We start from the raw sequence: 27,150 nt of genomic DNA, 5'->3' as shown, positions 1-27,150 counted from the left end.
CACTAAGTTCATTGTGTATGAGTCTGACAGCATAGAGAAGAAATTGTTGAATAAAGTCATTATTTTGGTTTTGTTTTTGCGCACAGAAAGTATTCTCGTCGCTTCATAACATTAAGGTTGAACCGCTGTAGTTATGTTGACTATTTTAACAATGTTATTTTAACAACCTTTCTGGACCTTGAATGATGGAAATTACGTTGCTTTCTATGGGATAAAAAAACCTCTCGGATTTCATCAAAAATATCTTCATTTGTGTTCCGAAGATGAATGAAGGTCTTACGGGTGTGGAATGACATGAGGGTGAGTAATTAATGACAGAAATTTCATTTTTGGGTGAACTAACCCTTTAAGAACAGCACAAAGAGACTGAGGAGTGAGGACCAAAAGGAATTAATGTGAAGAACAACGTGTATGTTGTGAATTAATGAGTATGTTCAGCACTAGACATATTTTGTACAGATGTAGCTGAGTCCAGTCCCAATAGTGTGCCTAAGTAGGACTGCTCTCGAGGGTCCAGCATCTGGTCTGGCCGCACTGGGTGCACTATGTTGGTTGGCTGAGGTGTGAGGGTGTACTTTTCTAAGAACACTAGGTCACTGGCGGACTGGTAGCCAGTCTGCTGTTGCTGGCTCACAGCTGGAAGGACGCCATGTGGTGCACCGTGCACTGCGAGCTCAGTGTCCTCAGTCATCTGGACGGGGACGAGTGTCACAGGAACGCAAACATCAGCCGCCACGCTCTGCAGCACAGTCTTAGATGCGTTGTGGTATGGTTTGGGCGTTTCGTTTGACGGCAACGGCTCGGTCAGCTTGTTAGCGGGGGGCGCAGGCAGGTTCTGCTGTTGCTGGTCGAGCAAGCGGGTGCTGTGCACGTGGTCCACGTGATACTTGAGCTTGTCCTTACGCTTGAAGGTAGCACTGCAGTGCGGGCAGTTGAAAGGACGTACATCTGAGTGAATGACCATGTGTTTGGTCAAAGTCTTCTTGATGCGGAAGGTCTGGTTACAGATCACACACCGGTGGGGTTTCTCACCTGAGGACAGCAAAATATTTGATCAGAAAAAGTTGTGTAGCAGAAATGCCACAATTTGTCCTTAAAGATTTAATGTACATTACCGTTCAAAAGTTTGAAAAAAGTCTCACGTTCACCATGGCTGCATTTTTTGATCAAAAGGACAGTAAAAAGGTATCGTTACAGCCCTAGTTTTTTAGTAAAAACTAGGGGTCTAACAATACCCTCATGTCACGATTCAATTCACGAAACTGAACTCACAATACGATATTATTGCAATACTCCAAGACATATGGTAAAAGGTAACAAAAAATGAACTGTTGATTAAAATGCTAAATTTGGTATTACAATGGGGTGGAAGTGAATAGGCTTGGACTTGTTGCTGGTAACCCAATGCACAGGACAATGGAGACACCAGAACCAAAATATTCAAGATTCTGAAGATGAAAATACAGAATTATTTTAGACTAATGTATGCTTGCACTCTGTCACTGACTAGATATATTTAAAACAATGTAGGCCATTTTTACAGGTAACATAAGATATTTGGCATTATCTGGATCCACAAATATTCCCCCATTGCATTATTATACATTATATTCAACATTATATAGTAGTTTAATGTAGTACTGATACTAAAACTCTTTAAAATTGAATTTTGTCTCACACAGAAGTGTATATGGTAGTGTATTTTACCTGAATGTGTTCTGAAATGTGACATGAGGTTGGTCTTCCCCCTGAACTCTTTCTTGCACACCTGACACTGATGCACTACTGCTTTATACCTGTCAAATTATAGAGCATTATCATGAAATCACAGATCTCACACAACTAACATCAACTGCAGCCATTATTTTGTATTGCATAACAAAGATTACATGTATCATCACAAAAACGTTTTTTGTTTCTGAAATCGGTGTGTGTGTTTGTGTTCACATGCCTCCGCCAGATCTTCTCTCCCAGGTGAATGCTTTTATAATGGACAGTCAGGTGATCGGCACGTCGGAAGCATTTTCCACACTCTTCACACTGGTGCGCTCTCTCCCCTACACAAAAAAAACGTTACAAGACTATAATCTTTAACACACTTATAAAGCACATAAAGCAGTCATGAGCAGGATGAAGAATCTCATATAGATAGTTTAATAGTTTTAAGGTGGATTTGACTGTTTTTAGCCTCGAAGGGATAGTCCAAAATGAGGGGCATCCAAAAATGTACATTTTGGTAACCATTTTACATTTTATATTTTATAGTCAATAGAAACCGAAACTCTTTGGTTACCAAAATTCTTCAAAATATCTTATTTTGTGTTCCACAGAAGAAAGACAAACAGGTGTGGAACGACATGAGGGTGAGTAAATGATAATACAATTTTCATTTTTGGGTCGACAGTTTTAAATCCTAGTGAGTCATCCATCTAGACATTTAAGGCATCACTGAAGCGCTCCAGATATGATGGCTGACAAACAGAAGGCGAAATTATTTCACCTTGAATTAACTTCGCATGTGAAATCATAGTATGTTAAAATTTCTTGCATTTATTCATAATTTATATCTGTGGTTTCTAAGACCACAAACAAAAATGCAATGGTTTACATAAAAGACAGTCCATTTGAACTTGAATTTGAAAAATACCTGTATGAATTTTTTTGTGTTTCTTTAGATGATCATGGCGAATGAAAGTTTTGCCACATTCCTCACATTCATATCGCTTGTCCTCATGATGAACACGAAGGTGAAGCCTAAAATATAGACAAAACAACAGCACTGGTAATAAATACTCACCCTCATGTTGTTCCACACCTGTAAGACCTTCGTTCATCTTCAGAACAGAAATTAAGATATTGTCAATGGAGGGACAGAAATCTCTCAGATTTCATCAAAAATATCTTAATTTGTGTTATGAAGATGAACGAAGGTCTTACAGGTGTGGAACGACATGAGGGTGAGTAATTAATGACAGAATTTTCATTTTTGGGTGAACTAACCCTTTAATGTTCTATCTAGGGATGTGCAACAGCGACCAAGTACTCGAGTACTCGACCGTGGCAGCGACGATCGATCATGTAAACGATGACTGAAATGTACTTTTTCTTTTTTCTCCTGATTGATTATAGCAGCACTTTGGGTGGCGCCCTGAGCTCTGATTGTTTAGCTTTCCACAGCATGCATCCAAAGACGTGAGAAGAGAGAGAGAATGGCCTCGAAGTCACGTAGTGATGTCTAGTTTCACTTTGACAAGATAGATGAAAAGTTCAATGCAAGCTGTGCAGCGCCAAGCTTTTATCTTGTGCTGAAAATATCATTTAAATTCTATTCATAATCAATTTAGCAATAATCATCAGTGATTTTCAAACTGTAAAATAACATTTTGGTTGATCAGAAAGTGCAAATTGAATCCAAATTATTGCTGAAATATTAGCCTAGTGACACTTCTTAAAGCACAATCGGAATTACACTTTCGGTCAAGCTCACGTTTGCATTCGCAAACCTTTTGCAGATGAAAGTTGTAATAGCTACATCTGATTAATCTATTATAGGATGCGTTGGGTCGGGATATCAACATTTATTAAGATGCTGAATGCGCTGCATATCAATGTTTAGTTTCATGCTCAAATACAATGTCCGATATTGACTGAGTTATTTGAGATGGTCATATTGCTTTTAGATGTTTCTTTTTTAAAAAAAAAATAAAATAAATAAAGATAAAAATACTGATGTTATAATAATGAAGCAGTGCATTTTTCGTCATAGTTGTTCAATGGCATAATTCGCATTGCTTCGAAAACGCACAGGCGATTTATGGAATCAGTTAATAATGTGATTAAAATAAAGCACAGATCTGCCATAAACATGGCTCTCTCTCTCTCTCTCTCTCTCTCTCTCTCACTCTCTCTCACTCTCGCTATAGCGCGTAACTTAAAGTTCACTGGCATTTGCATCCTTTTGTGCCAATACTAGTTGTAATGTTACGTCTATATTATGTATCTATAGTTATCTGATTAATATCATAGGATGTGTCATAGAACGGTTTATTGGCGTCACTCACATCAGGCAGCTATTCCTTTTAGATGCTTCATTATTAATAACATTGCTGCATCATAATCAATCTAGCACTGTTCTAATCAAGTTTTCATGTTTTCATAGACAGGTTTTCATGTCATATTTTTATTTTTAACATTCATTTTCCTAACAGTCTTCAGATATTTTCATTATCTCCATGACGGCCATGCCCCACCCCCCCGAGTACTCGATTAACCGTTTTTGAAACCTGTCGATAATCGAAATGAAAAATTGCCAAAAATGCCCATCCCTAATTCTATCCAATTACTTTTAATCTTGTTCAAATGTTTGGGGTTAGTACAGTTTTTCAATGATGCATTATACAGTACTTAACATAATAAATGCTATCATTTGGAACTTTCTATTCATCAAAAATTTATCATGGTTTCCACAAATATATTAAGCAGCATAACTGCTTAATGTGATAATAATAAGAAATGTTTCTAGTCAACAAATCATCAGTTAGAATGATTTTTGAAGGATCATGTGATACTGAAGACTAGAGTAATGATGCTGAAAATTCAGCTTTGCATCACAAGAATAAATGACATTTTTAAAATAGAAAACAGAATCATGAATCATGTTTCTTGTATGTATCTTACATACAGTAGTTCCGCACTCTCACAAACCTGTAGGAGCTTCCGTGACGGAAACTTTGTCCGCAGATGCTGCACAAGTGAGGTTTTTCCCCGCTATGGATCCTCAGATGCTCTCTGAGGGTTGTCCTAAAAATATGTTCAAAGATTAGCTGAGAGAGTTTATTTTTGAATAAAAAATCCAACAATTATGGCAGCTGGCATACAGTTTTGGTAATATCAGTGTTTTAAGCATAACAGCTGCATCTTACCTCTCTCGAACTGATTTGCCACATAGAAAGCAGGTCCATTTCCTCTTCCCCCCATGTGTGCACTCTATGTGACGTTTGCGGTTTCCTGTGTCATTAAACTGGCGACCACAGATGTCACAAGGAAAGGGTCCTAGATATTGGACATTTTGTCAACATTAAAGGAACGCTCTGGGTCCAATGCAAGCTTTTGGTTCTGTTCATTACCACAAAAAAGAAATAAAAAAATGGTAAAGCTTTACCCAAATGGAACTTTTCTTGGTGCTTCAACCGGGCAAATCGTGACTTGAAGTAGTCATCACAGTAGGCACACTTGAAGGGTTTGTCCTGTGAATGTAAGATCATATGCTCCTCCAGATGGGGGCGACGACTGAAGGACTTGTGACAGATCTACAAATACAGCGACGGAAAAAAAATGATACAGGCAATTGTAAAATTATTTTCTAACAGAATTTCATGTCGACTTCAAGGCATTTTGTAGCCATTTGAATGTAGTGCATAAAATACATAAGGCAAATAACTCACGTCACATTTCCAGCCTTCACTCTTCTTCTTCTTCTGAGTGAGAAACTCCTGGAGGTGGTCAGGATGAAATCTATTAGCAGACAATGTGTTGGACTTTGGTCATATACTCAGGCAAGGTAACAAAGCATTTCATTATCAAAACAACAGTTCTAAAAATGTATTGGAAACTACAGCAAGTGACTTTGCAAAACAAATTAAATGAAAAGACATTTTTCCAATAGATGGCTGAATAAACTGAACAGGAAACATAACGTAAACAAAACAGAAAAATGGACCCTTTTGACATTTCCAGGATTCTCAGAAGCAGAAGTCATCATAGATGGTACATTTGTAAAATGGTGATTTTTTTGTATTCCCATTTGCTCCAGTAGCAAAAGAAAAAATCCATGATAGCGTTCCACAACTTTTCAAAAGAGGACAAAATCGAATACAGCAGTCAGAAAAGAGAAAGATGTCAATTCTGTCAGTACTACTATCGTCAAATATGATTGATAATGCATAGAGTTTGTATTGGTGGTATGGTTCTGTTCTTGGCAAGAACTCCCTGCGCATCCATGCAGCCTAGCATGGATAAGAGCAGGGAGAGCAGCCTTAGGGTAAACAGAACAGAACCAACATATGCAGATATAATTAATGTCAATAATTTAACATGTACACATATTTCAAGAATTAGTCTGATTCAGGGGAATCATAAGGCCAATCCTGACTGAAGAGAGGAGGAGCTAGGGATGGAGGAGGGTAATTAGCTCCTGAGAAATGCAATAACTGCTGATAATACTGAGGAGCTTATATATGAATGCCGTGATAGGCGTCATATTCCTATACGTAGATGTAAGTCACCTGGGAGTCAGCTGATGTGAGCTTGACTGACGTGACCTGCCAGAACTGACGCTAACGCTGGATATTTATAGTTACCCCCTCAGCTAAAGATTTACTACGTTTACAATGTTAATAATTGTGGAAATGCATTTATTCATTTAGTAGACACAGAATACATAACAGCCATCTCTTAAAGGGATAATTCATTTACTCACCCTCATGTCGTTACAAACCTGTATGACTTTCATTCTTCTGTGGAACACAAAATAAGATATTTTGAAGAATGCCGGTAACCAAACAGTTTTTGTTCCTATTGACTTCTAGTGTATGGTCAAAAAATATAATGGAAGAACCGAAACTGTTTGGTTACCGGCATTCTTCAAAATATCATCCTTTGTGTTCCACAGAAGATATACTGCGAAAAGTTGGTATGAACCATTTCTTTAACATATTGTGCTGATTTAAGTCACATTTCACTTCAATATCAACAGAAAACCAAAATGATACTTTACATGAAGAAAATGATGCCCATTTTGAAGACCATTAGGATTATTTTGTTTTACATTATTTTCATGACAATTAAGAACACACAATTTCCAAATTGTCCATGGTAATTCGTTCATATGTTATAATTTGAAATGCCCATTATTCTCAACGTTGGGGTGGTCTGTGGAATCAGTGTGGCAGAGGTCAGAGATTTTTCACTGCAATCTTGCATCAAGGTTTCTCTCATGGCCACATCCAGTAAGGTTGGCTACAGTGCCATGAGCATTAAACTTCTTGATAACATTATGTGTGATGAAAACAGGAACATTGAGGTCTATGGAGATGTGCTTGTAGCCTTGAGATTGTCCATGCTTGGCTATAATCTTGTTTCTGACCACATAATTCTCTGGTTTTCTTTCTTTTGTCCATTCTCTTTGCAGTACACATAGTGACACAAAACAGGAGGATGATTCATTTTCTCTATTCAAACTGGCTGAATATGTGGAATTGAACAGGAGGGTTCAATTTTAAAGTGAACAAGAATCACTTGCTTGAAATGAATCATTTTTAACTTCTAGAAGGTGCCAATAATATTGTCCAGGCCATTTTAGGATTTCTCTGTGAATCTACCTAAGATTTAATATATTATTCATCAGATTTTGTTTGTTTTGTTTAGCTGCACATCAAAGCCATATATATATATATATATATATATATATATATATTATATATATACTGTATGTGTGGATACCAAAATATGTTTTAATTTCAACAGTTTTCTGGAAGAAATTGTGGCTTGGAAATTGTCACAATGCAAAAACAATCTTAATCATCATAAAATAGGCTTTATTTTCTTCATGGAAAATTATAATTTCTTTCTTTTGATTTTTGTGTTTTGTTTGTCATTTTTTGTAAAATTTGTGATTGCGACGGGATTCCCACTCACCTCTTCACGTGTCTGCTGAGAGTCTTCCTGCTGGCATGAAGCTTGTTGCAGAAGGGACATTTGTGCTCTTTTCTCTGGACGGGTGTATCACTGTCATGTTTCTTCTTGTGCACAGTGAGGTTTGATTTGGTGGAGTAGCACTGAAGACAGATGTCACACTGGAAAGGTTTTTCTCCTGTGTGTACTCTGGTGTGACTCTCATATTTACCTACAAAATGAGGAAAAGCAAAGCAGCGACTGAGACAAAGTTTGACATTACATTACATTAACAACAAAAATGGCATTAATCTTTTTATTCAAATAATAATAAAAGAAAAGAAGCAAACTGCTGCCTTCCTTATGATATCAGGACAGTTGTATCGCTCTAACATTTTTGACTTTATGCCCCAAAAATATCAAATATAAATTTTAATATAGAAATTAAAAACATGCTCATCATAGAAGAGGTGTTATCAAGTCACAGTATGCACACTGTCATTCAAAGCTTTGGGGTCAGTAAGATTTTTTTTTTTTTTTTAAAGAACTTAATACTTTTATTCTGTAAGGACACATTAAATTTATCAAAAGTGATAGTAAATACATTTATGATGTTACAAAAGGTTTATTTCAAATAAATGCTGTTCTTTTAAACTTTCTATTCATCAAAAAATGGTGAAAAAAATATCACAGATTCCACAAAAATATTAAGCAGCTCAACTGTTTTCAAAATTGATGATAAGAAGTGTTTCTTGAGCATCAAATCAGCATATTAGAATAATTTCTGAAGGATAACGTGACTGAAGACTGAAATGATGCTGAAAATTCAGCTTTGCATCACAAGAATAAATTACATTTTAAAACATGTAAGAATATAGTTAAGTTTTAAACTAATAATATTTCACGGTATTACTGTTTCACTGCAGCCTTGGTGAGCATAAGAGACTTCTTTTAAAACATAAAATCTTACCAACTTTTGAACGGTAGTGTATGAACTGCATTATTAATGTATTGTTAAATAAATTAAAAGATAAGACAAAAAAAGTAACCGATTACATCCGTCAGCCTTTACATTATAGTTCTCACCTATGCGATCAAAGGTCTTGTCACATTTGGGACATTTTAGAGTCTTTTTGTTAGCGTTCTGGACCACAACGGGAGCAAGTCCCTCAGGAAAGACATGACCGGTGACCTCCGTCACTTGGCTTTGCTCCTCAACAGCATGACTGGATCTCGGTTCGGTCTCCTTCTGGGTCTCAGCCTGCTCTCCAGCCTTACTGAGTTCAGCCACATGTTCCTCCTCTTGCTTCTCATCGTCTTCGCCTTCTGCCTCCTCCATCTCCACAGCAGTGGAAGTTTCTTCTCGCCCCTCCTTACTACTTTGCTCTTCCTGCTCATTCTGTTGCTCTTCCTCACTTTCATCATCCTCTTCTTCCTCCTCCTCCTCAAAGGTGGCATCGTCATCCTTTGGAGTTTTTTGACTGGGTTTTCCTGACAGGACGTTGCCATTTCCACTCTCCTGGCTCTCAAATTTAGCAGGGGTCCTCCTCTGACGGGCAGATCTGCGGGTAGTGGCCGCAGATGTGATTGCCAGGTTTTGCTCTTCCTCAACATGGCAACCAGCGCTGTGCGTCTTGGCCAGGTGATTCTCCAGAGACTTCTTGTAGCAGAATGTGCGACTGCAAAAAGAGCACTTGGCTCCTCCTGAAGTTTGGACATTCGGGACATCTGGGGTCTCCAGTGGAACCTGCTGAACATCACTTTCTTGATCAGCTTGAGCTGGAGTCACCCACTTTGCTAAAAGATTTACAGCTTCCATCATATCCAGAAAACAAGCAGCCTCGGCCAGAGCAGGAATCTGGCTTTCTGAAACTTCAAATTCAGACGTGTACAGGAAGTTGAGCAAGTGTCCAAAGATGAAGCCCTCTATGTTATCAATGGTAACATGGTGCAGTTCGGGGTTTTCACTAAATCTGGCATGAAAATAGCCACTGCCAAAAGCCAAAACCACCTTGTGGGCATGATACATCTTCCCACTGACCGTGACAGTTATGTCACAGAATGATGGCAGTTTCTGACGGTCTTCGTTCAAGAACTTCAAGAAACAGCCATCACTTTGGGATATTTGCAGATGCCTCTTTTCCTGTGAAGAATCTTTATTGGCCACGTCAACATCGCTCCGGGCATCACACGGCGTTGGCCCATCACATGCTGTCTCTTGTGTTTCTTTGCTACTGATATCCTTCACTTTTGACTGCTGGGATGGACTGACTTTCTTCTTCATGTTTAGGGTTTTCAACACCAAAATTCCATTTTTAGAGCTGAAAAACAGATTTACACAAACACTGATTCTTTAGTACTTTAAACATATTAAACTGTTAATACATTTATAGGTATTTTATTACATTGGAGTACAACCTCCTACTTTTTTCCACAGAATATGATTTTTTTTTTTTTTTTTAAACAATGATTATTTGTGAACACTGTTAAATTATAAACAAAAAAAAAAAAGTGGATTGTCATGGTATTTCTTATAAATATTGCTAAATCATTCACCTGGATTAAGAATGAATTGAGAATATATGATGGTTTTGCCTCCATCTATTGAAAACCATATTTTACATATCACACGTATTAATTTCAGAACCTTTTATTAACCTATTCCTTCCGTCAGTATATATATTGTTTATTTTAAAAAATAAATACATACTATTATTTATTTATTTAATTGTTTGCATAAATTTTTAATGGAAACAATGTCGAAACTATACATTTTAAATACAAATAAATTGCACGTTTGTGTTAAGTACATCCTACTAGTGTTCATTTCTGGTTTATTTCAAAGTGGAAACAACAACAAAACTAATAGCTAGTAAAATTGTGGGACATATTTTGTCCAATAGCAAATTTTGACTAAACCATTAATGTTGCTTATGCATTTAACAGCGCAGTCATTTGTTGAATTAATCTAAATAACAGAATCATGTCACAGGAATGAACATATATATGGAGTTAGTGACATGCAGTCTGTAACTTCAGACAGAACGAAGCATTGACAGTGCCATATATGATGACGTTTTGCTTGCAGTCTTGCACTGGGTGAGGAAATGACACAAACGAAACAAACAAATTACAACATGGTCAGCATGCATTACATTGTACACACATTCCGCTGCGAATGAGAACAATGCAAATCTGAAGTGAACTACCCCTTTCGGCCCCCCATTATGTCATGCTCCCACAGGGCCCCTCCAGAACAGGAGTGCGCTGACAAACGACCCTAAAATGGCCCATGGCAAACTACGAAGAGCGACTTGTTTCTCATTTCCAGTCTTACCTTTAAAAAGATTAAACATGCGGTGGTGTTTTGAAGAGGTCTCTTATTTTGCCTTTGTATACAAACAACAAAATTATAAGATTATAAGACGCGTATTGTGTCCTTTTTCCATCGTCCAGGGTTCCAACGTCTGAACAAACTGTTTTGTCATTGGCTAAAGGCGAAACGTCTTCCTGTTTCATTGGTTAACATGTACAAAGTATTCGTCCTCCGAAAATAACCTCTGTGTAAAACTTCTAATTTAATGAAAGTTAATAATGTATTATTTTCATTTATAAATAATAATAATAATATTAATAACAATGAATGTGCAACGACGTAGTCCATAAGAAGCGTAGCATTATGGGTAATGTAGTTGCCTATTTGGTGAATGGAAATTCCTGGTTCAAGTTCAACAATGCACACAAACGTAAAAATGTATAAATGCAGTCATTATTTATTAATTATATACATATTTTATTAAATTATTAATATTTATAGAATATGACGTGTTCCATGGAAATATGTAGACTATATTATCCATGTAAAATAAACAAATAAATAAAACTAAATTAACAAAATTTCGAACAGTCAAAAGTTCGAACATCATTTATTATTTTACACTTTCTATATAGGAATAAGCCTATATAGTGACCAAATGTTAAGCAATATTTTAGCTTCTTTACAGTTATCACCCTTTGGATGCTTTGAGTTAATTTTGGATTTCTCAGTCACGTTCCAGTAGGATTCTGTCTCGCTCCGGTGTTCAAGGCTATTTTTTTCTAACACGCTTCTGATTACACCTTTGTCGCAGCAGGTAGGCTAAAAGCTTCTTTTCATTGTTCTCACATACAAATGAAAAACATTGAGAAATCCAGCCTGTGGCGGTAAACCGTTTTTGCTGCAAAATAACATTCTGTAGGCCTACCTTAAACCATAATATACATTTGAGTAGGCTAACTTTTTATGACAGGAGCGTATTCACCGGGAACGCTGGACGTTCAGGAACTCATAATTTTAAAATAATCTTCATTAAAATCTAAATGCTGGATTATGGCTTTATAATAGTAGTGTTCTACTGTCTAAGATTTGTTGATAACTGCATTCAGATCTGTCTTATCAGAGCTGCATTTGAAGTCCATAAGGTGAGGATGCGTGAGTCTCTCAGATTAGCCGTTAGGACCTGCCCCTGGCCTCACACCAGTTCATTACACATGTAAGTGCATTACCATAATCCCAAGGCTTGCAGTGAACCCACTGAGAAGCCAGTCAGTCCAAAACACAGATGAATGAAGACGAGCTAAGGAAGTCTCTGGCGGTAATGGTGCTGCCCTGTCCACTTCAGAGCTTGGTTTAGGTCTCCTGCCTGTTTACTTTGTTTACAACTAAAATCATGTCAAGAGCGGCTATATCTTTCTGGATGATACTGTTGCTGTATGCAGGTAATGACAATTTTATTTTGTGGGATAGTTCTGGATTACATTAGAAACTTGCTTGTGCGTACTTTTTGTAGAAGGTTATTGTGGTTATTTTAAGTTGGTCATACCAAATGGCCTACTATATTGAACCTTTTCTACATTCAATAGTTCAATAAACCTAAAATAGTGTTTGTCTAACAAAATGAAAGTTGTTTTTTACAGTAATGCTGTCGTTATAATTTTTTTCTCACTCAAATTGTTATGCTCAGAAACATAATGTGTAATGGGGAAAAACATTTAAAGGGGAAATTCACCCAAAAACAAAAATTCTGTTATCATTTATTATCATTCATCTTCATGTCGTTCCAAACTTGAATGACTAATAAAGATGATAGTTTTGTCTTCACAATGAAAGTCAATGGGGTCCAAAACAACAGGTTGAATACAGCCATACAGGTTTGGAACGACATGAAGGATGAGTAAATGATGACATTTCCAGTTTTGAGTGAATGTGATGTTTGTTGATTATGTTAATGAAAAGTCTTGAAACCTGTTTCTTCTCTGCCTCAGGAGTCTCCAGTGAGGAGAATATTAATGGGTGTGATATAAACCCGTGCATGAATGGTGGTGTGTGCGTGAATCAGGATGGACAATACAAATGTCAATGTTCCCAAGAGAGCTATAATGGACACCTCTATGGGGGTCCATACTGCACGGTAGTCCTGCTTGGCTGCGAGCGTCATTGGTGCCAGAACGGTGCCACTTGCTATCCATACCTGGACAAAGGACGACATCGATACAGCTGCATCTGCCCTGAGGGCTTCACTGGAACAAAGTGCCAGACATCCACCACCTTCTCTTTTGAAGAAAGTGGATTTATGCAGGTCCAGACCATCCTCACTAATGCTTTTGAACCCTTGAATGTCACTCTGAGTTTTCGCACCCTGCAGGAAGTGGCCACTCTGCTCCAGTGCCAAGTTGAAGATCAGCTTCTTACGCTGGAGTTAGTGGATGGAAGACTACGGCATACGTTGCAGAGAGCCCAGGACACCGAAAGCATTCTTCTAGAGCTCCCGGGGATGGTTTCTGATGGCCGCTGGCACACGGTGAAGGCCTCACTGCACAACAGCATGTTTGGGCTGAGTCTTAGAGACCCGTCTTGTCCTGGAGACACCTGTAACATGGAAGTACAGATAGATAAAGCAGAGCCCGAATTGGGTTCAGGTCTATCAGAGTTGACTGTGATCCAGAATCTCTACATAGGTGGAAGAGAAGAGCAAGGGACTGCTTCAAGCTTTCTGGGATGTATGAGGGATGTGTGGTTGGATTCGCGCATAGTGGTGCCTGGATTGGGACCGAGGGCTCCCATTAAGCAATTTAATGTGAAACAGGACTGCAGTGACTGGGACCAATGCAAGGAAAACCCATGCCAGAACCGAGGCAGATGTGTCAAGGCAGGATGGAGGAGTTTTAGCTGCGAATGCCATCGGCCTTATGAGGGCGAGCACTGTTTAGATGGTATGATCGTTTTTTAATTCTACTCCAGTTTACTAGTTTACAGTTTTTATTACTAAAAAGCTATGGGTTGGACTTCATATAGGATGAACAGAATTGTGGATTTAGACACTCAAAAAACCTTTCTTTAGTGTGTAATATTGCTGTTAGAGCATGAAAAAGGTCTGCAAAGTTACAAAGCACAAAATCAATTCAAAGGGCGTTATTCTCTATATCAGTAAGCACTGTTTTTGAACTCCATTAAACGCCTCGATTGTAGTCTTGAGTTTTCTTCTGAGAAAGTACTCGTCATAATATTCCTCATTTAAATAATTCCTGCCCAAGGCATACTCCGGCCTGTTTGAGTTGCGTTAGTGTTATGAAACAAACTCGCGGTTATGGTTAGAGGTGTGACATTTCCAAAACGTTGGCCAATCACAGCACACTGGTCCAGCTGACCAATCTGAGCACACTTTTTGGAAGGGGGGCTTCATAGGGACTAAACAGATGGGCTTAATAATAACTAAACAGAATGTTACTGACAAACAGGAAAAGATGTGCTGCAATAATGTAAAATATGTATATATATTTTTTAAAAAAATCAATCATGAATACCTATTCAAGTAGATCCCCAAAACAAAATCAAGTCTTTGTGAAAGGGCAAAATATGGCTTCTTTTAATCACATTTTAAAATGTCATTGAAGTAGATACAAAATGCAAATTCAAAAGAACAGATTCTTCTTTCACAGAACTGACTTCACTTTGCAATGATGTTTTTTTTGGTATTGCAGTGATTTTTAGTGGATGAATGAAGTCAGTTCTCCTCAAGTTCACACAGTTGACCTAACAGAGTGTTGTTCATCACATATAAACTTGTTCCATTAATGTTGAAACCAGAAAGTGTTCATTTGAAAGTGTATCATTTAAAACCGGGGTCCTGGAGAGCCACTGTTTAGCTCCAACCCCAATTAAAGTCACCTGAACAACTAATCAAGGTCTACTAGGCATATTAGAAACTTCCAGGCAGGTGTGTTGAGGTAAGTTGGAGCTAAACTCTGCAGAACAGTGGCCCTCCAGGACCGAGTTTGGATTTAAAACACCCCAAACTTCTGTAAAAGTGTGCTTGTGTCATTTATTTTGATGTATGCAATAACATTTACACATTTTAAGTGTGGCTTGAGTGTCCAAATACTGATGGTTGAGCTACAAATCCTAATACTATTTAAAGTAGCCTATTTCTGCTTAAACCAAGATACAATTTTAAAACATTTTAAGTGAATATTCAACTTTCCTGATCACCATTTATCTCTACAACAACGTCACTCATTACACTGCTTAGCAAAGAATCTAAATGTAGCTCCCCTCAGAGGGTCAAAATTAGTCTCAAGACATAGAATGAGATTAGAGCGCTAAATAAAACAGAAACACCCAGACATACACTCACACACATGCCAAAGCAGAAGGACTGAACTGCCACACCTGAACTGTGGATTAAAGAAACGTGATATAAACAGGCGTATTTAATCCATGCTAACTTTAAATCAGACTTATCCTGACAAGAAAGTAGCCATCTATGATTTATTTGAAACTGATTTAATGGAAACATTCCATTTAGTCAAAATTGACTTTGTCTTATTATTATATTACAACCACCACAACAGCAATAATAAAAATATATATTTGTAATAATTTATTTATTATTAATTATTATAAATATATTTTTATTATTTATTATTGTTGTGGTGGTTGTAATAATTATTTCCAATAAACAATTATTTCCATTTTGCTACTTTTGACTGTCTCATTTTATTTTGTTTATTGTTATTATTATTAGTATGAATAATAGTAATACTAATAACAACACTATATTTGAAATATTAAAATGTATATAATAATAATATTTTTAATAATATGAATAATTATAACTATATTTAGAAATATTCAATGTTATATTTGACTGTCACATTTTATTTTGATTATTGTTATTATTATTAGTATTAATAATGATAATAAAAATATTCATATTAATTTGAATCATGTGAATAATTATGACTATATTTAGAAATATTCAATTTTGTTATATTTGACTGTTTGTATTATTATTATTACAACAATAATAAATAATAATAATAATAATACTTCTTTTGTTACATTTGACTTTCACATTTTATTTTGATTATTATGGTTATTATTATTAACAGCATCATTATTATTATCATCATCAATAGCACTATATTTGAAATTATATGACAAATTATTCCTCTATATTTGGAAACATTCCATTTTGTTATATTTGATTTGATATTATTATTGTTATCATTAACAACAACAATAATATATTTTGAATAATATTAATAATTATAACTGTATATTTAGAAATATTCAATTTTCTTATATTTGATTTGATATTATTATTATTATTAATAACATACTGCTAATAATAATAATATTAATAATTATTATTATTACATATTTTGAATAATATTAATAATTATTACTCCATATTTAGAAATATTCCATTTTGTTATATTTAACTTTGTTTGTTACATATTGTAACTGCACATGTTTTATATATTTTATATTATAGAGTATGTAGCTGCAAGGTTTGGAAATGAAGATTTGGAGAGCTACGCCATGTTCACAGTGGATGACAGCCCAGGTGACAGTACTACCGTGTCCATGTTCGTTCGTACACGCCGCTCACAGGGGCTGCTCCTGGTCTTCTCCAACAGTACCAGTCAGTATCTCCGTGTCTGGTTGGAGGATGGAAAGGTCAAAGTTCAAATCAACAACTTTGAAAGCCTGCTAGGAAGGGAAGCAGTCAATGATGGTCACTTTCACCTCATAACTGTGCTTGTGGAACCAGAATCCCTATCCCTGTTTATCTCTGCTAAGCGTCAAGGTCGCATTCCTATCCGTCGTGTGCTGGTCCAGGCTGGGGATGCAGTATATGTGGGAGGCTTACCGGATCGGCGTGCATCGCTAGCCTTTGGGGGCTACTTTAAGGGCTGTATCCAAGACCCCCGTATAAATAGCAGACGCCTGCAGTTCTACCCAGTCAGTGTCCCGGTGAGCTCCTACAGGCTCGAGAGCTTGCTGAACGTTACACGCGGATGTACTGGAGATGACTCCTGCAGTGTAAGTAACATTTACAGATCCATGATTACGGTACTGCCTTAGTGTGGTCCAGTTTGCAGCTTATTCTGACTAAGAAAATGTCCAATTGACAGGAAAGGTTGATCTGATTGAAATGAAAAGTGACCAGTAATAGTATATTTTGGTTTTATCTTCCATTTAGGGTGATACCAAAATAATGGACAGGCATGGAAAAAAAAAATATTCAGACAGTTTCACAGCAGAAACAATTATCAGCACTCTCTCGATTTGCATTATCAGCAACAATATTTGTATTTGTTTGAATGTTTTGTATATATTATGAATGATTTGATGAATATTCAAATATGATGAATAATTACATCATTTACAGTGTTGAACCAGAATTTGTGTACATCTGAACCCTTTTAATAATATGCAAAACATTCATAAATATTCAAATAATATGAATCACACCATTCACAATATTTAAAATTCTAGAATAATAATTGACTCCAACCAAACCCTATGTTTAATAGTTTTGAATATTTTGTCAACTCTATTCATATTATGAATAATTTTATAAATATTCTTGTATTATGAATTTTTACAACATTCACAATGTTCACAATTCTGAATAATGTTTTACTTGAGCCATAGCTTTTAGAAATTTGCTGAACTTTCTAAATATGTTTATTATGTTTGAATTTTTGTAAACTTCAAATATTATGAATCATTTGATAAATGAATATTCATATATTATGAATAATTGCATCATTCAGAATTTTCACAATTCAGGACTAATGATGCTTTGCTTGAACCAAACTTTTTTTTCCCTTAACTTTCTAATTATGTTTGAATATTTTGTAAACTTCAAATATTATGAATTATTTGATAAATATTCATATATTATTAATTATTACATAATTCACAGTGTTCATAATTCAGGAAGATCCTTCAGACCCTTTTGCTGTTTGAGACAGACCTCAGGGGAGTTTGAGAAACACTCCTATTAAAAAATACAAAAACAAAAAATATTCTGTAAAAATTTAAGGGGCAGTAGAGTCTTTAACATGCGAATAAATCTTTATTGTTTAAAATGACAATATGTACCGTAATGAATGATTGTGAGTATCTCTTCTAGATCAATCCCTGCTTGAATGGAGGTGTGTGCTACCCCATGTGGGATGATTTCACATGCAGTTGCCCACCCAATACGGCAGGGCAACGCTGTGAGGAAGTCAAGTGGTGTGAGCTGTCTCCATGTCCCTCCTCCGCCATGTGTCAAGCCCACAGTCAGGGTTTTGAATGTAAGTATGAATTTGTAAATGTTCCAAGAGCAATTGTCCTTATCTGAACTATTTTTCTGAGTAAAAGCGGTATGGAAAATGTTGATGACAATCTAAGCATTAATACATCAATGGCATCTATCTACCTATCCTCAGTTCAGTTATGTAATTAATAATTGTCATGTGTAGCTATACTAGAGGATTTATGAAAGCCTTGAAAGATTATCCTTTGTTGGATTTGCCATGCCATATGCGTCTGCCCTGAGACAGTGCACTGGAGCGTGTTAATGACATACACACATGATCTTAGAGAAATTGAATATGGTGCTCAGGGCTTATACTTTGGAGGTAAAAAGAAAAAAGGGGTCTGTTTATTCATGTCTGCTGAAACTGTTAGCACCCATAGGATCCTATAAATCCATTTTGATTTAATCATCTTTAAGATGATTAAAGATGAGCTGTGGAAAATTCATGTGACTAAATATAACTAGAAGAATTTTAAACTATAACTCTAGACTCTGACTTTTTCAGATTTTTTTTTTATTTTTTATGGTGAATATAAACATAATTTCTGCTCAATAAAGTATTTTAGAGCTTAGCATAACTAGAAAAAATTATATTCTTTATAAATATGCCCATGGAATTATAAGAAACCATAAAAACTTTAACTGAAACATTAACTGAAATAATATATATATATATATATATATATATATATATATATAAACTAGTTGCAGAGTTCAACTAGTTCATTCCTCATTTAGTTTAACTTGATTTACTAAAATAAATAAAACTAAGCCGAAAAAAAAAAATTAAAAACTATATAGAAATATTAAAAAAAGAAAAAACTTTATAATAGTATCATAGTAATAATACAATAATAGTATCTTAATGATACTAAAATAACACTGTTACACTGGTACAAAACATTGCAAGAAAGCAGTTTAATCCATTTTAAAGTAAGTAAACTTTTACGTAAAAAAATGTGAAACATTACAGCTTTTGAAGGCAAATACGATACGGAAGCATAAATATGGAAGTATATGCAAAGGAGACATTTGAATCAGGATTCTGGTTAAATATATTTATATATTTGCAATGGAAGAGCTTTGGCGAAATAGATGCTCTTTTTATTTCTGTTTGTGAGTTGTATGCATGTTAATATTATTAATATACCGTAATTTTGAAAAGTAAAATATAAAAAGACATAACAGAAAAAAACTAGAGCACTGATGCTTTTTTCCTGCCCACTTTGCAGGTGCAGGTCAATGTCAGCCTCCGAAGTGACAGCCACATGATCACCTATCGTGGCAATGGAAAAATAAAGCGATACCTCAGCAGCATTTCAATACATTTCCGTACCAGGCAGCAGAATGCGACTCTACTACATGCTGAGCGGGATTCTCAATTTATTACCATTTCCATCCAAGACAGACACGTGGTTTTAGAGCTGCAGGGAGAAAAACAAACCTCCTATGTGTATATAACCAGTCTGGATGTGGTTAATGATGGACAGTGGCACAGGGCAGACTTCAGCATGGACAGCCTAGCCTTACAGTCATCCAGATGGAGAATGGTTCTGGATGAGCACTGGGAGAAACCCTCCATCTCATTTACAGCCTCAGAAGATCTGGATTTCCTGAGAGAAGATGTGGACATCATCTTGGGGGGTTTGGGACCCAATTCGGAGGGCAACTTTGCTGGCTGTCTCGGTTTAGTGGAGATTGGTGGACTTGCATTACCATATTACAGCGACATGGAGATGAACCTTCCCAGGCCCCAGGAAGAGCACTTTCTGAGAACCTCTGGGACTCCCTACTTTGGCTGCTGGGGATCAAATGTCTGTGAGCCTGACCCTTGCCAAAATGGAGGGGTTTGTGAAGATCTGTTCGACCTTTTCAAGTGCCATTGCCCATCTGATTGGGATGGCCAACGCTGTGAATCCACTCTAGACACTTGTGCCTCAAACCCTTGTGTTCACGGAGCCTGCAGAGTGGTGTCAGCAGGATACGAGTGCTCGTGTGATGTAGGCTACACCGGCCGACGCTGTGAATTGGAGGTGGACGTATGCGCCCATCACAAGTGCAGCAATGGCGGAACATGCCTAAGAGGACTGAAACGCTACGCATGTCTCTGTCCGAGAAACACGACAGGACCTTTCTGCAGGTGAAGATGTTTCCCATGCTCACCCCTGAGATGCATCTCGACACATGAGTTCTTCAGCAATATCTTGAAATGTTGACATTCTTAGATATTTGCATGTTAAATTCCATTTCTGTTTCAGGGAGAGAGTTCCAGAACTTCCATGGTATATCGACAGGTTTCCGTGAGTTTAATTTCTTATAATATGTATTAAAGGTGCTGTAAGCCAAAGGGTTTTCGAGGTCAGAACGTTTTCATTGAAGCGTTATATGCAATGAACCAAGCCAACCAGCTACAAAATGAATCACAACATTACAAACTTTGATTTGAAGAAAAAAATATTTGAAAATCGGTCGAAAAGACAATATAAGACTGTGTACTTCACAGCTTTAATGATGAAAAGAACTGCAATCCCATGAAGCAAATGACATAAATTAAAAACGATGGTGAAATATAAAACTAATTATTTAATTTTTTGTTGAAAAATATGCAGGCACATATATATATATATATATATATATATATATATATATATAGACATACACACACACACACACACACGCACACATTTTTAAGTATTTTGAGAACATGGGAGTGGGTTAGAACTCTTTGGATGCAATTTGTTTGTCACGACTCTGATTGGTGGAATCTTCTATACACAGCATAATGGGTAATGTAGTTTTTCACCATGAAGTTCACTGTTAAACACGATTATTTTTAAAGTAAGATGAAATAATGCAAACAGATGGCTTCAATGAAATGATATACTATCGATTAACAACCTCTGAATGGTATGTCTGTCTATAAACATACCATTAATAATAAATTTTTCAATCAGATTGAAGTCATTTCAATCAGATAAAAAAATCTATCAGTTTTTACTTCCGGAACCCAAATGTTGCACTCTATGTAAAAGGCAATTATTTAATTTAAAGGACAGTTTGTTTTTTATAATATCAGTCTTATCAGTATAAATTATTTTTTAAATGTATAGCTGCCTTTTCCTTGGCATCTACAAGTTTGAAAACCCTTGCCAACCAATATTAGCAAACCCGAACAAGCAAAGTAATTGACAGCAGAGGGCATTTATGATTGGCTAGAAAAATGCGGGCCGCTTCCCTGACTGTTTTTTACTGTCATAGTTACAGGGGATGTGTTCTATTTAATACATCTATTTCAGTGATATGTCTGGTTGTTTAATGTGTAATTTAAAATAAACATTTAGAGTATGCTACCTGTTAAGGCTGGTTGCTCAGAATTGTTACTTTTTGCTTTATTATGCTTTAGAAATGAGAATAAATAATGATAACTATAACAACTATAACAATAATGATACAGTGCCACTTCAAAGTTTGTGAACCCCTTGCAGAATCTGTGAAAATGTGAAAAATTAACAAAATAAAAGAGATAATACAAAATTCATGTTATTTTTTTAGTACTGTCCTGATTAAGATATTTTACATAAAAGATGTTTACATATAATTCACAAGACAAAAAATAGCTGAATTTATTGAAATGACCCCGTTCAAAAGTTTGTGAACCCTTGATTCTTAATACTGTGTGTGGTTACCTGGATGATCTATGACTGTTTTTTTGTTTTGTTTTGTGATGGTTGTTCATGAGTCCCTTGTTTGCTCTGAGCAGTTAAACTGAGCTCTGTTCTTCAGAAAAATCCTCCAGGTCCTGCAGATTCTTCAGATTTCCAGCATCTTTTGCATATTTGAACCCTTTCCAGCAGTGACTGAATGATTTTGAGATCCATCTTTTCACACTGAGGACAACTGAGAGACTCAAACACAGCTATTAAAAAAGGTTCAAACATTCACTGATGCTCCAGAAGGAAACACAATGCATTAAGAGTCAGGGGTGAAAACTTTTGAACAGGATAAAGATGTCCAAATTTTTCTTATTTTGTTTAAATATCAATTTTCTTCATTTAGTACTGCCCTTTGGAAGCAACAGAAGATACCTACATGTTTCCCGGAGACAAATTAAGTACAATTTACCTTGATCTTCAAATTAAAAAAGTTTTCACCTCCCGGCTCTTAATGCATCGTGTTTCCTTTTGGAGCATCAGTGAATGTTTGAACCTTTTTTAATATTTGTGTTTGAGTCCCTCAATTGTCCTCAGTGTGAAAAGATGGATCTCAAAATCATACAGTCACTGCTGGAATATGCAAAAAATGCTTGAAATCTGAAGAATCTGCAGGACCTGGAGGATTTTTCTGAAGAACGCTGGGCAATTTAACTACTCAGAACAAACAAGGGACTCATGAACAGCCATCACAAAACAAAAAAACAGTCGTAGATCATCCAGGTAACCACACACAGTATTAGGAATCAATGGTTCACAAACTTTTGAATGGGGTCATTTTAATAAATTCAGCTATTTTTTTGTCTTGTGAATTATATGTAAACATCTTTTATGTAAAATATCTTAATCAGGACAGTACTAAATAAAAAATAACATGCATTTTGTATTATCTCTTTTATTTTGTTAAAATTTTTCACATTTTCAGATTCTGCAAGGGGTTCACAAACTTTCAAGTGGCACTGTATATAGATTAAAAACACTCTTAATGTAAAAGAATAGCGGAGTCCACACCACAACTATAACAATAACAGAACAGAGGAACGATATTGTTGGAATCAATTTCACAACAATTTTTTTCAGTTGATGAAAGATAAAAACATTGATCAGCCAATCAGAATCCCTCCTGCTTTAAAGAGCTCGAGCATTTAAAGAGGCAGACAACATAACTGCAGTATGCACTAATAATAAACAGAAAGATATTGTGCGCTGGTGTGGATGCTATTATAGTTTTTGTTATAGTTATCTTTAAAGTTATTATTCTTGGTGTGAACAGGCTGTAAGACTTAAAGGGTTAGTTCACCCAAAAATGACATTTCTGTCATTAATTACTCACCCTCATGTCATTCCACACCCGTAAGACCTTCGTTCATCTTCATAACACAAAATAAGATATTTTGATGAAATCCGAGAGGTTTTTTTTATCCCCCATTGAAAGCAACGGAATCAGTACATTCCATGTCCAGAAAGGTACTGAAGACATTATTAAAACCATCGACTTGACTACAGTGGTTCAACCTTAATGTTATGAAGCGATGAGAATACTTTTTGTGCACAAAAACAAAACAAAAATAATGACTTTAACGATTTTTCCTCTTCCCTGTCAGTCTGTTAAGCAGTTGGCGCAGTGCTGCGTTTCCTTGTTTATGTCCGAACGCCGGCTCATTATTGGCCGGCTCCTGCGTCAGCATCACACGCATGTCTCGTGCTGCTCACGTGAAGGCCAATATTGAGCCGTTGTTCGGACGTAGAACCTGGAAGCTGCAACAAAAATAGCATAGCTGAGGAGAGATGGGGAGAGACGAAATTGTTGAATAAACTTGTTTTTTGTGCACAAAAAGTATTCTCGTCACTTCATAACATAAGGTTGAACCACTGTAGTCACATTGACTATTTTAACAATGTTTTTTACTACTTTTCTGGACCTTGAATGTGCCAATTTCGTAGCTTTCAATGGAGGATAACAAAAAACTTTCATCAAAATATTTTTTTGATTTGTGTTCTGAAGATGAACAAAGATCTTACAGGTGTGGAACGACATAAGAGGGGAGTAATTAATGACAGAAATTTCATTTTTGGGTGAACTAGCCCTTTAATAGAACTGTCTTAAGTCTTAATGAAGTCTGTACCAAGCCTTATCCTTTTGTCACATTTTTTTCTAGATACCCTAAGCTTCCTGTGTCTTTCTGTGGGAATGAGAGATGGAATTATAGTTGCTTCAATGGTGGGAATTGCTCCTCTGTAGAGGATAATTGTGAATGTCTACCTGGATTCACTGGACAATGGTAAGAATATTAAACCACAGAGGTTCATTTGTGTGATACCACAGTGAATAGGTGAAAACCTAATATTCTAGTCTGGTGCTCGTGAAAAATTGTCGAAAACGGTGATACATTTATTTTTTCAGGATTCTTTGATGGACAATTCAAAATAACAGCATTTATTTGAATTAAAAAACTTTGGTAAAATTATACATCTTTACAGTCACTTTTCATCAATTTAATGCATCCTTGCTGAATAAAAGTATTATTTACTTTTAAAAAAATCTTACTGACCCCAAGCTTTTGTATGGCGGTGAATTTTGAATGGGTGCATTCAATGCCGCCTTAGCTATAGCAAAGCTATTATTATTTGTAATACTTGAATAAATCCCTAACCCTAAGTATTAAAGTCTGGCACATAAGAAGTCCTGCACTATTTGTACTGCAGATATAAATAACACTTCAAAGTGCAGCTCATTGATGAGAAGTGTGCTATTATTTCTCTCTGCAATCAGACTTAATGGCAAATCTAGTTTTTCTGCCTATATTTTGTAATGTGCTGTAAGATGGCCTTATAGTGCTGCCCTTCACTGTGTCAATCTTTCCATCTGAGATGACTGATTTTCTTTGACAGGTGCGAGCTGGAGCTGGATGAATGTGCATCTGACCCCTGCCTTAATGGAGGTTTCTGCCGTAACCTGATCAACAGGTTCCAGTGTGTGTGCGAGATGAGCTTTGCAGGTGATCACTGTCAGATTGATGTCAGTGACTTCTACGTTTATGTGTTCCTCCTCCTGTGGCAGAACATCTTCCAGCTGTTGTCATACCTCATTTTGCGTTTAGATGATGACCCAGAGGTTGAATGGAACGCAGCCAATGATGACTAAAAACAATTCCTTCTCAGACATCCTGAGGATTCTGAGGAAGATGTGGGGTGATGTTGAATGGACACAATACGCGAAGGCCTTTAAAGGGATCCTATTATGCTTTTTTTTTCCATTTTCAACTTTTAGTGTGTAATGTTGCTGTTAGAGCATGAAAAAGGTCTGCAAAGTTACAAAGCACAAACTCACCCCAAAGGGAGTTATTTTCTATATCAATAATCACTGTTTCTGAACTCCCTGAAACACCTTGATTGTTTTCTTCCGGGAATGAACACGTCACAATATTCCTGATTTAAATAATTCCCGCCCAAGGCATACGCAAGTAAAGGGGACGAGGCCTGGACGAGTTGAGTTAGTAGTGCGTTGAAACTCACGGTTATGATAAGGGGCGTAACATTTCTGAAACACGCTCAAAGTGGCTGACCAATCACAACTAACTGATCCAGCCGACCATTCAGAGCTCATTGCACTTTTTTAAGAAGGAGGGGCTTCATAGAGTCAGGAACTAAACAGAGCGTTACTGACAGACTTGGAAGAGAGGTGCTGCAGTAATGTAAAATATGTAAAAAATAAAACTTTAAAAAAATCAATTATCATAATATAGGTCATAATAGCTCCCGTTTTAATATTATTAGAGATCATTATGGGTAATCATAAACCTTGGTTTTCCAGATCAAATGTAGTTTAGGAATCATTCAATGAGAAAACTGATATATATAAACTGCAGCTTCTGAATAATTCAGAGAAAATGAAAATTATTCTAGAATGGTATCCTCTAATAATACTGATATAAAACAACTCAGATCTGTTCACATTATAGCATCTGACAATAAAAGGCTTTCCATGTGCCTTCCTTTTCCTCATAAATATCTATTTTTGAAAATGTTCTCAAAATGTTTCTCATAACTTCTCAAAGAGTACAAAACACTACAAAAGTTTGCAGTTAATCATAGTATATATGAAGCCCACTGTTAAATTATTTTGTCATATTCTGATGGTAAGAAAAGCAGATTTTTAATCCCATCATTAAATGCTTTTTTTCTCAACTGGTGTTCTGATTTGTGAATTTATTTTGATGTTTAATTTTCATTTTTGAAGTAAATATGTAACCCTATCAGCTTTCCATTATTTTACCCCATATAGAAGATTTAGTTTTGCAAATCTATTAAACTATTCGCAAAAATAAGAGGATCATCAATATTTTTGTGATTTAGTTTAAATAAACTATGGTAATATATTTTCTATCCAGCAGCTGTGTATATTTTAATTTTAGTTTTGCTTATGAATTTGAGATTGACAATAGGTTTCAAACTCCATTTAAATGTCTGCGTTGATTGTTGAACGGCTGTTTTTTTTATTTTTATTTTTTTTTAGATCAGAATATCAAAGAGATTAAAAGAGACTATGGTAAATGTTTGCAGTTCTTGCTTAAAAGGAAACGAAGGGCAAACATTGGCCATAAAATAACAAATTAGTAAATATTCTACTCACTCCTCGTATGGCTGACCAGTAGTTGAACTGGATTTCCGCAATACTCAGGTAAATAGAGACACTTCAGAAAAACAAGTTCGCATGAAGTTATGTTTGCTTTTCATTGTTGGGTGTTCGATAAGCACCAGAAACAGCAAAAACACATTTAGAAGGATCTTTTAGAAATGGTTGAAATCTGACATTTAAACTTTTGCAAAAGAGGGTCAAATTGAAGATTTTTCAGATTATATTTCTTTAAATGGCACCTGGTGTGGATTCATTCAAAAAAAAACCTGAATGACTGGATGCGAGGCTGACTGGACTGTCAGTCAGGTTCCATACATGTGAGTTTAATCACCAAGGACATGGTCAAAGTTTAAAAGCACGTCTGCTTCCCCAAACCAAACTTCAATTTGAACACCCACTCAAATTGCACAGTTACGTTTACTTTGGCAACCAAAGATGGTTCATTGGTGTCATTTATATAACAGAAATCAGAATGTCTTTACATTTACCATGT

General features: G+C 36.1%; 2 protein-coding genes across 2 annotated transcripts; one reads left to right on the top strand and one right to left on the bottom strand.

The window, feature by feature from the left end:
- Nucleotides 1-242: 242 nt before the first annotated feature.
- On the bottom strand, nt 243-11,149 carry zbtb41 (zinc finger and BTB domain containing 41). Its single transcript, XM_051865571.1, has 11 exons — nt 11,009-11,149; nt 8,758-9,992; nt 7,696-7,903; nt 5,445-5,514; nt 5,162-5,309; nt 4,923-5,052; nt 4,705-4,800; nt 2,648-2,754; nt 1,952-2,057; nt 1,708-1,796; nt 243-1,032 (listed from the first exon to the last, which is right to left on the bottom strand). Exons 2-11 carry the CDS (start codon nt 9,953-9,955, stop codon nt 422-424), a joined length of 2,763 nt encoding a protein of 920 aa, XP_051721531.1. The 5' UTR covers nt 9,956-9,992; nt 11,009-11,149; the 3' UTR covers nt 243-421.
- A 618-nt stretch (nt 11,150-11,767) lies between these two features.
- Nucleotides 11,768-26,324, top strand: LOC127497317 (protein crumbs homolog 1-like). Its single transcript, XM_051865717.1, has 8 exons — nt 11,768-12,429; nt 12,976-13,923; nt 16,488-17,038; nt 18,138-18,317; nt 19,547-20,448; nt 20,567-20,608; nt 24,178-24,300; nt 24,911-26,324. Exons 1-8 carry the CDS (start codon nt 12,381-12,383, stop codon nt 25,161-25,163), a joined length of 3,048 nt encoding a protein of 1,015 aa, XP_051721677.1. The 5' UTR covers nt 11,768-12,380; the 3' UTR covers nt 25,164-26,324.
- The last annotated feature ends 826 nt before the right edge of the window (nt 26,325-27,150 follow it).

Source organism: Ctenopharyngodon idella, chromosome 2 (genome assembly GCF_019924925.1).
Source record: "Ctenopharyngodon idella isolate HZGC_01 chromosome 2, HZGC01, whole genome shotgun sequence".
Lineage (NCBI taxonomy): Eukaryota > Metazoa > Chordata > Actinopteri > Cypriniformes > Xenocyprididae > Ctenopharyngodon > Ctenopharyngodon idella.
Note: the sequence above shows the minus strand (reverse complement) of the source record. Positions and strands in the feature narration are given on the sequence as shown.